This window comes from Opisthorchis viverrini (genome assembly GCF_000715545.1).
Source record: "Opisthorchis viverrini unplaced genomic scaffold opera_v5_90, whole genome shotgun sequence".
Taxonomy (NCBI): domain Eukaryota; kingdom Metazoa; phylum Platyhelminthes; class Trematoda; order Opisthorchiida; family Opisthorchiidae; genus Opisthorchis; species Opisthorchis viverrini.
The window spans coordinates 1,172,992-1,187,079 of NW_008751743.1; the positions used below are offsets into that span (position 1 = coordinate 1,172,992).

General features: G+C 44.2%; 1 protein-coding gene across 1 annotated transcript; it reads right to left on the reverse strand.

The window, feature by feature from the left end:
• Nucleotides 1-4,708: 4,708 nt before the first annotated feature.
• T265_04943 (hypothetical protein) lies at nt 4,709-4,981 on the reverse strand (the record flags this gene model as incomplete). The annotated part of the gene is made up of 1 exon (XM_009169811.1): nt 4,709-4,981. One exon carries the CDS (start codon nt 4,979-4,981, stop codon nt 4,709-4,711), a length of 273 nt encoding a protein of 90 aa, XP_009168075.1.
• Between the last annotated feature and the right edge of the window lie 9,107 nt (nt 4,982-14,088).

The following is a 14,088-nucleotide window of genomic DNA, read 5'->3' on the forward strand; positions in this document are numbered from 1 at the left end:
TCTCTGGCCTTATGTTCGAGTTTGCATGCTGACACTTTCAGTAGCTACCTCTTTCTATATTGTGAGGTAATATAACTAGTTCGTGCAAAGTAATTTCATTAATACCCCATAATAATGTTTATTCGCACACATTTAATTCACTCCAAGGGGCGTACTACCATGCTTAGGAAAACTACAATTTCTTCCTTGCTAAATTTGAACAGTAGAGAACTTGATGAAAGTCCACCAATGCATAACAACCAAAGGGAGCGGGAAAACAGTTGAGGCTTTTGGACAGGCTACAGGGCAGCCAGTGAACATAATGTAGTTTGATATGCTAGATTAAACGCCAAGCGACAAAAACGCACGACGATACCCAGTTTGCACTTTGATGAGCAAAGAAACTACAGCAAAAGCTTCACGACCAGTGGTGCGAACTACCATGCGTTTAAAGCAGGATGAGTTATAACGAATGCGAAACTTCACAAACTGTACCACTAAAAGAAAATGTGGTGCATATCCAAGAGCATTCAGCTGATTCGGATTGTCTATATCATCCTGAGATGGCGTTAGCGGTTAGTTTTGCCAATTCTGCATTGAAATTCGTCTTTAACTTTTGCTTGTTGCATGCGTGCCTTCTAACTCAGAGGCTTAAACGCATCACTTTCAACCACAGTAGCTCTCTGGATCTGCGTTCGGCTGCGAAACGCCCGTTGCCATGACTTATCTTATAGTCAGGTGCACTTCCTCTTATGTGACAAATGTCACCCAATCTCCCTTAAGCCTTCGTTTATGCAACACGTCCCTCGGTTTGCACGAGAACTCTAACAATTTTTGTGAAGCATTCATTTGTGCATATCAACTAAATGCAACCTCAACGGAGCGATCCGCGCTAGGTATAAGAGTCATTTTCGTCTAGTTTGGACGGACGCTCTTATTTGCTTTCTCAGCTTAATATGCGAGGTTGCAAGATATTCATGCACATATTCGCTGGAATCTTCAGTTGCCTGTTCCGCTTCTCGTGAACACGTTTAACTGTGACTATCCTCCTGAGTTAACTGTTGAAAATCAACCAGTGTTGTGGGTGACACAAATGAGAATGGATAATTGGTTCATCAACACACATGAGAACGGCAACACATGTCACGACATTTCAGCGCAGCCTGGAATGTAGCTACCAGTTGCGCCATCTTTTGCTAGTGACTGAACTGCCCGTCGTGGAAGCTCTTGAGCGACTTCCTCCCACTCTGCATTAAACAGTGCCTTAGCTAGGGGCCAGTCAGTTTACTGCAGGAAAATATAGTAAACTTCTAGTGAACAAATTTCTTGAAATTTCTGCTAACATTGTCTCCCTTCTTCGCTTTGTCAGTTTTTATTTAATGGCGTAATCGGGCAAGTAGCATGGGAATAGATTCCAACTTGTTGCGAGGCGTGACTCTTATAACGAGGTGACGAACTCAACAAGAACCAACGAATACAGATCGCTCTGAGCGTCAGAGTCGTTTAGGTGATGATACCCTTTGTGATAATAGGAATCATTGCCTTTTAGATATCAATACGGGCTAATACCGTGATTATGGTGGACCGCTTGGGCGTTGATCAACCTGTAGTTTGTGTCAAGGCGCACTCCGTTTAGTGTGGTTTGGAAAGGGCTGTGGGGGTGACATTGTGAAGTTTTTGCGAAATATGTCTTCTGAGGAACCCCATTTCGTGACTATTGGCTTTGGAGCTGTGCTTTGTTTTTATATGTAAAATGCTGTGCAGTAAATTTTAACTGGACATAGTTTGACGGAATATTATTTTTGTCAGCCGTCAGTGAATACTGTTGTGCCCCCAGCATATTACGTATTTGTGGCCCGAAAGCTAAAGAAACTACAGCAAAAGCTTCACGACCAGTGGTGCGAACTACCATGCGTTTAAAGCAGGATGAGTTATAACGAATGCGAAACTTCACAAACTGTACCACTAAAAGAAAATGTGGTGCATATCCAAGAGCATTCAGCTGATTCGGATTGTCTATATCATCCTGAGATGGCGTTAGCGGTTAGTTTTGCCAATTCTGCATTGAAATTCGTCTTTAACTTTTGCTTGTTGCATGCGTGCCTTCTAACTCAGAGGCTTAAACGCATCACTTTCAACCACAGTAGCTCTCTGGATCTGCGTTCGGCTGCGAAACGCCCGTTGCCATGACTTATCTTATAGTCAGGTGCACTTCCTCTTATGTGACAAATGTCACCCAATCTCCCTTAAGCCTTCGTTTATGCAACACGTCCCTCGGTTTGCACGAGAACTCTAACAATTTTTGTGAAGCATTCATTTGTGCATATCAACTAAATGCAACCTCAACGGAGCGATCCGCGCTAGGTATAAGAGTCATTTTCGTCTAGTTTGGACGGACGCTCTTATTTGCTTTCTCAGCTTAATATGCGAGGTTGCAAGATATTCATGCACATATTCGCTGGAATCTTCAGTTGCCTGTTCCGCTTCTCGTGAACACGTTTAACTGTGACTATCCTCCTGAGTTAACTGTTGAAAATCAACCAGTGTTGTGGGTGACACAAATGAGAATGGATAATTGGGTCATCAACACACGTGAGAACAGCAACACATGTCACGACATTTCAGCGCGGCCTGGAATGTAGCTACCAGTTGCGCCATCTTTTGCTAGTGACTGAACTGCCCGTCGTGGAAGCTCTTGAGCGACTTCCTCCCACTCTGCATTAAACAGTGCCTTAGCTAGGGGCCAGTCAGTTTACTGCAGGAAAATATAGTAAATTTCTAGTAAACAAATTTCTTGAAAATTTTGCCAACACTGTCTCCCTTCTTCGCTTTGTCAGTTTTTATTTAATGGCATAATCGGGCAAGTAGCGCGGGAATAGATTCCAACTTGTTGCAAGGCGTGGTTCTTATAACGAGGTGACTAACTCAACAAAAACCAACGAATACAGATCGCTCTGAGCGTCAGAGTCGTTTAGGTGATGATACCCTTTGTGATAATAGGAATCATTGCCTTTTAGATATCAATACGGGCTAATACCGTGATTATGGTGGACCACTTGGGCGTTGATCAACCTGTGGTTTGTCTCAAGGCGCACTCTGTTTAGTGTGCTTTGGAAAGGGCTGTGGGGGTGACATTGTGAAGTTTTTGCGAAATATGTCTTCTGAGGAACCCCATTTCGTGACTATTGGCTTTGGAGCTGTGCTTTGTTTTCACGTGTAAAATGCCGTGCAGTAAATTTTAACTGGACATAGTTTGACGGAATATTATTTTTGTCAGCCGTCAGTGAATACTGTTGTGCCCCCAGCATATTACGTATTTGTGGCCCGAAAGCTCTTGTTGATTCCCCCTGTGAATCAACGGTGATTTGCGGTAAATTTCCCTGCTATTTGAATTTTCCTAAGTAATGTGACTTGCACCTTTTATTATGACTCCGTTTTGTTGTCTTGCTGCTCGTTTTTCATCTGCTTTGTCCCTACTTAAGGTCTGCTTGCACCTCAGTAACTGATGTCAACAGTTTTTTGCCCGTCTGTTATTGCAAGCAAGTACGTCTCGAATGCACCTATTTTCGAGCGTCCACTCCGGCGGAAAAGCAGACCGACGGGGTATCGAACCCACAGTCCCCAGACGGCAGGCGAGCGCGCCATCAATCTGACACCCAGAGTGGTCAATTATTTTGTATTACCCATGTACCGCACCTGTCAGAGAGCCTTTGGCGAGGTTTGTTTTAAACGACCGAAACCGCGTAATCTGACTTGTTACGTGACACGAGCTGTCGCGTCGCGCCGCCGACTGAAAGACAGCCCCTCACATCCCGAGCGTACTGATTACTGCGCTGTTACCTCTACATACGGCCAACTCACAGTGTCGGACTGTCCACATATGAATGTTTGTACATTATGCAGTGCTTACCTGTTATTGTTTCTAGAAGCCCCTAATGCGTCAGTGACTATTTTCCGCCATTATTGATTGTAGGTTTGCTTAATTCATGATGCTTTACTAATACGTTTGTCTGTAGAACCATTTTTTGTCAGTTCTCATCATCTGCTGCCCACGTGTGATTGGTCCCATTGACTACTGGCTACGAACTGCACATAATCTAATACCCGCAATCGTCCTGCGAGAAGCCCTCCATATCTTACAGCTCTCATATTCCTCATCTGGCTGGCTTTTATTTTCCAACCTTATTTAGTCATCTACTGCATCAACTGAAACTAACGGCTGAAAGCTGCCCATATTTCACTGGTAATCAAATTCATTTGAGGGCTACAACTTTAGGTTTTAAGTAGGTAATGGTCAGGCAGCTTAAATCATCGCAGTGTCCAGGCGTCCCTTGTCACAACTTCCAAACATACTATCAAAATGTTTCTGTGGCGTCTTCCACACATCCATTCTGATGACAAATAAGTTGGACAGATAAGTTGGATAAACGAGTTGGGGGAGTTTGACCAAAAAGTTTTGAGAATTTAGTCGGCACACTTGATCAGTCCTTTTTTGATAATAAGTCCCTCTCACTGGTCGATAAAAATTTGAAAATCACAGACATTCTTGCAGTGAATACAGAGTTCGACCAAGGCGAATGACGCATATGCGTCAGGTGCGTCACCAAAGAAGGAAGAACAAACAGTATACACTTGGAGGCAATAAAGTCGTCAGCCACTTCTCATTAGTCACATTCGTCTCAGAGAGAAAAGGGTCCGTCATTCGCGCTCACCAGTAGACGAAAGCTAACTACACAAAGGTGTTCAACCCTCTCTGCAGGTTCCAAAGGATGAGACCGACGCCCGCACTGTCCACATGAGCAGGAGTGACATTGGCCTTTGTCGTCTCAAACTCGCTCTCGTGATGTTGAGCCCGGGGTGTGAATTTCTCTGGCCCCACACGATCGTCCAACCGGAGAAAGTACGGCAAGTCAAAGCCCCTCAGGTTTGCACTTAACATCAAGTGCTTAATATCACCAATGCTCTTCGCTTCCAAGTTACATCGTGCACCGTCCTGATCCATCTAATTGGCTGAACTAGGAAAAATTTGAGCTGTCACTCAGAATCCAGCAATCAGTCTCGCATATCCGTCGACATATGTATATATCGATATACATGGCGATACCCAAGCATATTGTCAAGTATAATAGAATCACTGCTAACATCGTCAGAAAACAGGCCCTCTATCATGTCAAAAATATGTTGAATGTTCCGACTCTCCCTCAGATCACAGGACGTTTTCGGTTGCATTTGACCTCAACTGTGATCGAACTCTTGTATCGGTCACTTTGTAGTATACAGGCCCCAATGATTTGGCCCTAAATCTTCCAGAAACGCTTAGGATTTTTCCACATTAAGCCCCATCATCCAGAGGCTTCAATTTCAAATTTTACCGACTAACCTTGCAGTATCTGATTCAAATCGAAACGTTTCCGCTGAAACGTGACCATGGAGGCTCCTGTGAAATAATATCTAACCAAAGATCTTTCCAAAATGTATTGGCGACTTTGACGTTCGCTACTATATCATTTCCTACACGCCCTTCATTTCCGCTGCGTTTAATCTACGAGCTATGAACAAGGTATTGCAATGAGCTGCCCATCGGACTTTCAACCAGCCTTACCGGCCAAGTCAAGTCGCAAAAACAAGTAATCAATCGGTCCTTCTTCAGCTGCAGTAATTGAGCTGCCTTGTTGGACGCAGTTTCATCCATTTCAAACAATTGACCTCCATCCAAAACCATTTGCATTTGGCTGCTCTTTTTTAAATCTTGATATACATGTTACTTTCTATGATACTACCAAAAGGCCGACACTATGTGCATATGCTCCAAAACCATTTGCATTTGGCTGCTCTTTTTTAAATCTTGATATACATGTTACTTTCTATGATACTACCAAAAGGCCGATTGCCACTATGTGCAACTGCATTCCGAATTCAGTGCCAAACCTGTCTCTGGTGGCCGTTCGTCACAACTTTTAACTCAAGGAGGGTTACATTGTGACTTTAGGAGGCCTCCTTTTTTGATCGACTACTCAGTTATCTAAATTGTGAATCATTAGAACTCTTTACTTGAAAGTGCAGTGATCTAGATATCCTGGTCTCCATCAAATTGTCTTATTCAGTATTGTGCTTCTAGCGTTCAACCTCGGCAATCGGTTGCCCGAATCACCTTGCGACAGATTTGTACCCTGTAACCACCAAAGTTTCCTTGCAGAGCACATGTTTGGCTGACTTTCACGCCCCCAAATTGCCGTTCACTATACTCCGTTTTCTTCAGTCAACCTAACTACACATGCGTCAGTTACCCAACTGCATCAAGCTTGCGCTCACCGTCGGTTTTGTGAGTGCCACCAGTGGCAAGATTACTATGCGGTAATGAAAAATTAAACGGCGTTGCTGCAACGTTTTTTCGCTCGTGGCCTTCAGATGAGCAGTAGTCTCCGAGCGACAAGGACAAACACAACCAGAGAAGCATGGACAAAAGTCCTGATTCTGTGTATCAGTCAGTGAAATCGTGGATATGTCCTTATGTTTGCCTAAAGGGTAATGTGGGCACTTTACTATCCGGAGAGTGAGAGTGCACTTTTATTACACAATGTTGAAGAGAATTCTATCAACGGCGTAGTACACATCTCTATCAGTGGCCACCAACTTGTTTTCCTTTGGTTTCGGGTGCTTAGTCCAGAGGTGTAAGCAGTGTCGTACCCTATCGCACTTGAGACTACGAGTCTCTGAATAACCGCTGGTGCCTACACCGACTGAAAATGTTGAGACCATCGATTCATGTTTGAATCTTTACCATGCTCCAAATGTTTTGTGCAGCACCTTTTGAGAGTATTTCAAGACCTCATCGGCGGTAACCTAGAAGCCATTAGTGGGTCGTAAGTACTTTGAGCCTCTTATTGACCCCAAAACCTCGCAGCTCCCAGCATAAATTGTGCATGGGACGAATGGGAATGGTGAATTCATGCCTGTATTATCCAACAAGAAGTCCTAAAACCGAGGCAGCCGAGGTAGCCCACAATATCCGATACCTGTGACGGCGGGCGCGGGAGATGTAAGACCTGCATTGCGACAATCTGGCGTCAAGCGCTACACCGGTAAAAGAACAGCTCGATTTGAGTAGCTTCCGTTTCATACCTGCCTTTGAGTACATCTTTTCTCTGTGTCCAGTCTCCTTCCCGCTTTTATACTCTTCCTGAAATGTGTTAAAATTCACTGCCTGGATCTGAGTGCCAAAAAGGGTGAAACGAGACGTAAATAGACGCTGAAAAAGTAGTAAATTAGACTTACCCTTGGCGTGCTGCAACCAACCTACGATTCAGCGAAACCTGGTACTTCAGAAGTATTCTACCAAGTTTTTTGCCACCAAAAACGTGATTGATTTTACCCGTTTGGTTTAAACCTGAAGGGGTTTGCACCTTTGGTAATTGCATCAAATTTCGAAGCTAACCCTGGATCAGAAGGTCTTGGACAAAGCAAACACTTTCAGATAAGGGTCCATAACCATTAGAACCAATGGATTTTGGGTGAGGCAGACTAATAAGACGTTGACCCGGCCAGAGTAAATTGATTATAGTTAGAGCTTACGAGCTGTCTGCATTCATGAAGGAATATTTTGGACAGAAATGGAAGGACAGTCTTATCTGTTCACCATGCGGTCTTGGGGTGAGTTCCCTGATATTTTTACCGCCATGGGTTATACGGTTTCAACTGGATGACGTTTAGCAAAATAGGGACTGTTTTTATGGGTTCCAAGGCTAATTATCTTATGAGTTTTATTTTAAAAAATTCAGGATTTAAGTTGCTCTTACAGAAACTGATTCAGGCAAACCTTCTTTCTGGCGAATAGATCCTCTCTGTGAACCATAATTCTTGATTAAACTTGAAGGCTTCTGGGTGCTCTCTCAAGCTGCGGAGTACGGCAGGCTGGTGGATAGCTACCGTGCATGCACCCTGCTCTTCTATTGCTACAGGATGAACCAGCGGTGTAGTTCGTTGAAGCCGTGATGTGGTGATGATAAGTACAGGGCGTCAGTGTTGTGCGATGTGTGTAATAGTTGAAGCGGCTCTGGTGAGAGAGGATCAGCTGAAGTACATTAATCTGCTCGGGGCAAGTAAATTCTCCTCGCGGTACACTTCATTCTTACTTAGTCCGAGGGGCAGCATAGAAAAGACCAAATAACAGACTAATGATTCGGGGTGCCTCGTCTTTGCAAGAGACACTGGTGCATGTGACCTGAAAAATTCGTGGCCTGCGTGGTCAACGATTTGCTCTGTTGGCCCGGAGATTTGCTTATGAATTTAACGCTCTAATAAGGGATGTATAATAAGTGCAAAATTGCGTGGGTACTCTCTCCAGTTATACAGTTTTCAGATGCAATTTGATATCTCTTCATATAGTTAGCTAATCAGTATGTCTCTCTTATAATCCTTGCGATCAAGTCGCAACATGGGTTCTCCAATGAAACACATTTCCCGCACCATATTGCCTCGTAGAACAGGTTTTTGAAGGACTTTCTGCTGGCTCGTTTCCCGGATCGCGTAATGTTGCTGCCCATCATTCTTGATGATTCAGTCGTTTTCTTTCGTTGCATTCTCAATTTGTATCATTTTCTGATCCTTGTGGGTTTGGTCGGCATGTGGTTCCTTCCCGTTTGACGTAGTTTTTCCCTCGTGTGCAAAGCAGTTTATCTGCATTTGCCTACACAAAAATTTTCCCAACAAGCCAATGTGTAGTGTGGTTGATTTGTACGTCGTCCGCTTGCTATATGACGTGCGATTCCAGCAACCGAGCGGTGGTGCTTGTTCGGCCCTCAAAAAATTCCAATGTTCAAGTGATCGTGTGAACCGCATTATTGCTAGTCAAACCGCACAAAAAGTGTCGGTTTGCACATAATTGATTCGGAAGCGACTTCATGGAAATGCTTCGAAAATTCTACCTACATGGCATTAAAAGGAGTAGTTATGTGACTCTTGACCAACTTGGGCTGTATAAAATTTGGGAGCAAACATCGCATCGTCTAATAATCCACTCTACGACATACTGCGCGACTGGAAAAATTGACGGGTCTATTGTTAATTGGCAGCAGCATTTCTAGTCTTTTGGAGGCCAACCAGAATTCAACGGAAGCCTTAAGAATTCAGAGGACTATGCCATGTGCGATTTTTATGGGACTTCGAGCTGCCCCATCTGTAAAAGACAGCTTATCGAACATGTGCCCACGTCCCCACCGTATGTGACAGCCAATTTCCATAAATATTCCCCCTGATCGGAGGATCCGAAAGCTCTCTCGTTTTAATGAATTATTTCTATAACTTTTACGGGGTTTGATGGAGTATCGTTCTGTGATTACTCGCGTCTACTATCTGTTTACTTGCGACGATATCGATTTTGTGGCCAGTTGAACTGCGATTTTATCCTCAGGCTGGCGGTTGCACAGCCCTATTTTGTAACTCCTTGCGGTATCTGCAAAGGAGAATCTGCTGAGGTTTGTTGAATGTGTGCAGTATTACATTTCTAATAGTACCGTGATACCAAAATCGGGATTTCTCAGTCCTTGTTCGTGAATCAGCACGCGCCGCTGAAGCCGGAAAAGCAGGCATTCATAGCACCATCCAAATCCGCTGTGTTTGTCGCGCCGGAAGATTGTAAGATGGTTTTGGCCCTACCAACAGAGAAACTTGTTTCAGATAACAAAACAGGTAGTTGGAGTATAAACTGCCGCTTGTGTGTGGTATTCTTCCGAGGAAATCGTTGGAGAAATAGGCAACATGAGCATTATGTAATCCGTTTTAGTCTGCGTCTGAGGGACGGACCGTAGATAGTTGGAGTATAAACTGCCGCTACGGTGTGGTATTCTTCCGAGGAAATCGTTGAAGAAACAAGCAACATGAGCATTATGTAATCCGTTTTAGTCTGCGTCTGAGGGTTTCACGGACCGTAGGCTGAATTGCTGGGGCACTGGAAGATAATTTCAGGTTTGCGAAGGCTTAGGATAACACCCTATTTGAAAATAAGGTTTACCGGTGCGGGATTAGATGATGCATAGTCCTCTCACGTTCGAACAAAATTCAGATGAGTCGTTGACTTGCTCAGAATGCCAGAAACACTACAGATCCTGACCACAAATTTCGTTTGCCAAGTACTATCCAGCTTTACAGTTTCGGCAGGTTGGGGGTAGTTGTGCAATTCAAAGCCTCATCGCACTGAATACGTGTTTCATGAACTCCACTGGTGGCCATGCGCTAGGACTTCGAGAAACCGACCAGCACTTTGCCGGCTATATTCATGCATTTACCGAGCACGTGAGTATGGCTGTATTAAGACTCGAGCATTGCCCATGAAAATTAAAGGGTTTCAGGATGTTGGGGTTCCCGATACGGAACTTTGAGTGACGCGTAGGTTCGACAAACCCGAAGAATTGGGTTCGTAATTCTACGGTACTACTTGCACAAGAATAAGCAAACGTGTACACCAAACAACGGCGAGCGGAATGATGGCTCAGAAACGTGGGTTGCGGTAGTCCCTACCGGCGACGGTCTCGTGATTCTCACTGGACGTTCACACGGAACTCGTGAGAAAACCAGTCAAAGCAGGCTCAGCAAACGGAATATGAACGCGCATGGGTAAGTAGGTCAGCAGCGCACATTCACACACATACACGCATGTCAATACACAAGTGTCGGACAGGACGGCCTCTGTGACAAGATGAGTGGTGGGTACGGGTAAGCAAAACAACTCGAGGTCAAAAGTACATAGGCGGAGTAAGGAAATGAATTGGGGGATTATCACAAGGTCAAGTTAGGTTCAACACAGGGTTCATTGTTGGAGTAGCAGGAGGATCCAATTTCCCAAAATGATTTTCTTAAAATGCAGAGTTCTGTGGTGAAGCGGAGTCCGCGACTGCCCATCGAAAGAGAGAAGGCAACTCTCCTGGGTATATAACGGAATGATGTTGCGTTCCCAGATCTGTTTGGGCGCGTCCCACTCATTCACTTCCGACTTGCTGATGCATTGAAGGCGACACAACTAGGGATACTTGGTATGCCAAGCATTTCATGAGACTTCTGTTCATATGTGGATGTTGATAAAAGATGTTAGCTGGCGTAACATGCGCCCGTTCCACGCTGCAATTCTTGAGGTTTGGATCCATACTCCAATAAGGGACGGCACTCACGTCCCGGGAAATATTCTTGCATCTGCCCTATTACACAACATTCGTCCCGCGATACGTTCTGTGCAAGACATTAAACGACAATAAAAGCATCATGGCCGGACTAGGTATGTTGGTCCACTTGCCAGTATCAATGATACCCACAAAAAACACAGATCAGTTTGCGTGAAATTTGTTATGAATTACTAAAAGAAGAGGTCACGAAAGTCGCTGGACGTGTCACAGCAGAGGAGACATAGAAAGGCCGGTTGACAGAAAGCAGGGCTGGTGAAAACCTGGTTCCTCTAACCCTTTTATCCACAAGAGGTTGTCCAGCTACCGGGCAATTTGACTCGGCGGTTGGTTGTCAAAAGCCGTTACGCTTTGATCGTTTCCTCAACTTTTGGTTACACTTTTACACAATAGGTCATTTTTCTGGTTCTAAAAAGTGATTGCGCTGAAACAGGGAAACCAGTTAACGGCTGGGGGTGGGGAAGTTTGGAGCCAATCGGGAAGCCATCCTTTCGAAAGGTCAGAATTTTTAAAATAGCCCCATAATGCCCAAACCTATTGAGACACCCAAACTCCACCAAAACCAGCGTAGGGAAACCGTCAAGTATCGAGACCGGAGGAGCAAGTTTCCAATGAAACACTCAAGCGGAGAACCAATTCAGAAACGGCCAATCAGTGTCTGGGGACAGAAGCACGGCCGATGATGGGTGTTGACTAAGCACCGATCAGACAGCCTGGATCAAGATCAAAGTGCGGTTTAGATACCACGAATACTGTTGTAACTTTGCCCTCGCTTGTTTGTAAAAAAAGCTGTTGTGGACCTTGTTGGCGAGTCTTTTTCCGACATTAAGACATTGGATTGGGGACAGCGGTTAACCACAACAGACTGACGACTGAGATGGGATTACAATAAAAGGTTTCGTAAGCAATTCGTGTATTTACTTCTGGGCAACGTTTATCCAGACTGAGTAGACTACCTGATGGGTCGAGTTTTCAAGCATACAGTCGACAAGGTCCCTCTCGACTAACACACTAAATCAACGATAAGTGACGGTTAAAAGCTCTTGTTGATTTGTGTGAGCGGCCGGTTCATTACGATATCTGTACTTTTATTATCACACAGTGGTTGTTGGACAACAGGCTAAACACGTCAATCCCCACAGGTCGCTACCATATCTGTACTTTTATTATCACACAGTGGTCGTTGGACAACAGGCTAAACATAGTTCTTGACACGTCAATCCCCACAGGTCGCTACTATTTCAGCTAGTCTGAGTAAGTGATCCTGCTGTCGGAAAGGAGTAGCAAACCTCTTAGCCGTCTAACGGAGACAAGCTAATGAAGCTGCTATTTCCGAGGTTTTTGAGTTGACCTACCTAATCAAGGTTTCATTCTAATACAATGCGCGTTGACCGACCAAATATGAATAGCAAGTTCATGGCACACACTAAAAGGAGCAAGGGAGTAACAGATGAACAACATTCCAGTGGAATCGAATCGTATTCCTATCGAGGACTTACCAGCAAATGAAAGATAAACAAGTGTGGACCCCATTCTGTTGAAGATTCAGGAAACGTCACGTCCCGATAGATGCGAAGCACTCCCTGATCGCATTCCGTTCCCTAAATTCAACTGAATCGCGGTTGGAGCTCTGATGGAATTTGTCCAAGATTTTACAGGCGAAAGCTTGTCCAAAGATTGATAAGCGGCTGACGGCGTGAATTCGTGTGAACGTATCAAAATAACTATTAGTAACGGGCAATTTCACAAGGCATTTTTAGTTAACGTGTGTGTTATTCGTCTCACCAGAAACGGCAAAAAACTTGCAAAACAATCAATTGCTAAAAGAGTCGCCTAAAGAATAATCCAAACAGCAAACAACTGAAGAAAAGGTGACAGTCCTTCTTACTGCGTTTGCAGTACTCTATTTGAAAAATCCCTAGCAGTACCTCATATGCTTTGACTTATCCTAACCGACCTTTCTTGATTGCAAGTCCGACTAACTTGTCTATCCATCTCACTTAGTTCAGATGAGGTGTTTTATTACCACTTGTCAACTAACAAACAGAGTAGTTATTTTGGTCTGTGGTGTCCATTGAATGCTGTATGCATATCTAGACAATTACACTTTCCGATAGTCACATCTGGTGAGCGTCGATAGAGAACATCCTGTAAAGATTACCGTTAAGCATGCTTTGTGCAAATACACAACGGAGTTTACAAATACTCAGGTATAATACATGTTGATGGCAACATCAACCTCGAAAGCCCTGATCTGTGCGGACTGGCCAATCACTGTCATTTTTGCTACCCAACAATGCAAGAGATGCGACTACAGGCTTTTTCATGGAAGCGATTTCATTGTGACAGTAACACAGAGAAAATAGTAAACTACTGTGGGACCTGCTGCATGTTTGTCAGCTTCTACTCGGTAGCCTATAACGCTAGAAATCATGACGGTGTATTACGTATTACGTGTATTACGGTATTACGTGTATTACGGTATGAACAAGTACACATCATCGAATGTTCCAGTAATGAGATGCGAGGGTGGCTCATAAACTGCTGTCCTCTCTCAAGCCAAGCAATTTGGCTGTCGGCACATGTGTTCAGCGCATCAGAGTTTATTATATTCAGTAAGAGGCTTCTCCATGTTACTCCCGGCTGTAAAGTACGTCCAAACGCATCCATTTTTAGTTTCTACAGCTACGAATAAGTCGAAAGTTCCAGTTAGATAGTTTTTCAGTTCGGGTTATGTCGCCAGCCTGAAAACACCCGTCTATTTGAACGAACTGGCTACACAAGGTGACTTTGGGACACTGTTTGGGTTGCGGGACGTAAGTGATGAACCATTACATTCTGGAGAATGTGTCGCTGGATCGTTGTGATTTTGTGCCATTGTCTGCGCTTTTGTCGCCCAACGACCGCTCTTGTTAAAAGCAATGAATGCGCGAAATAA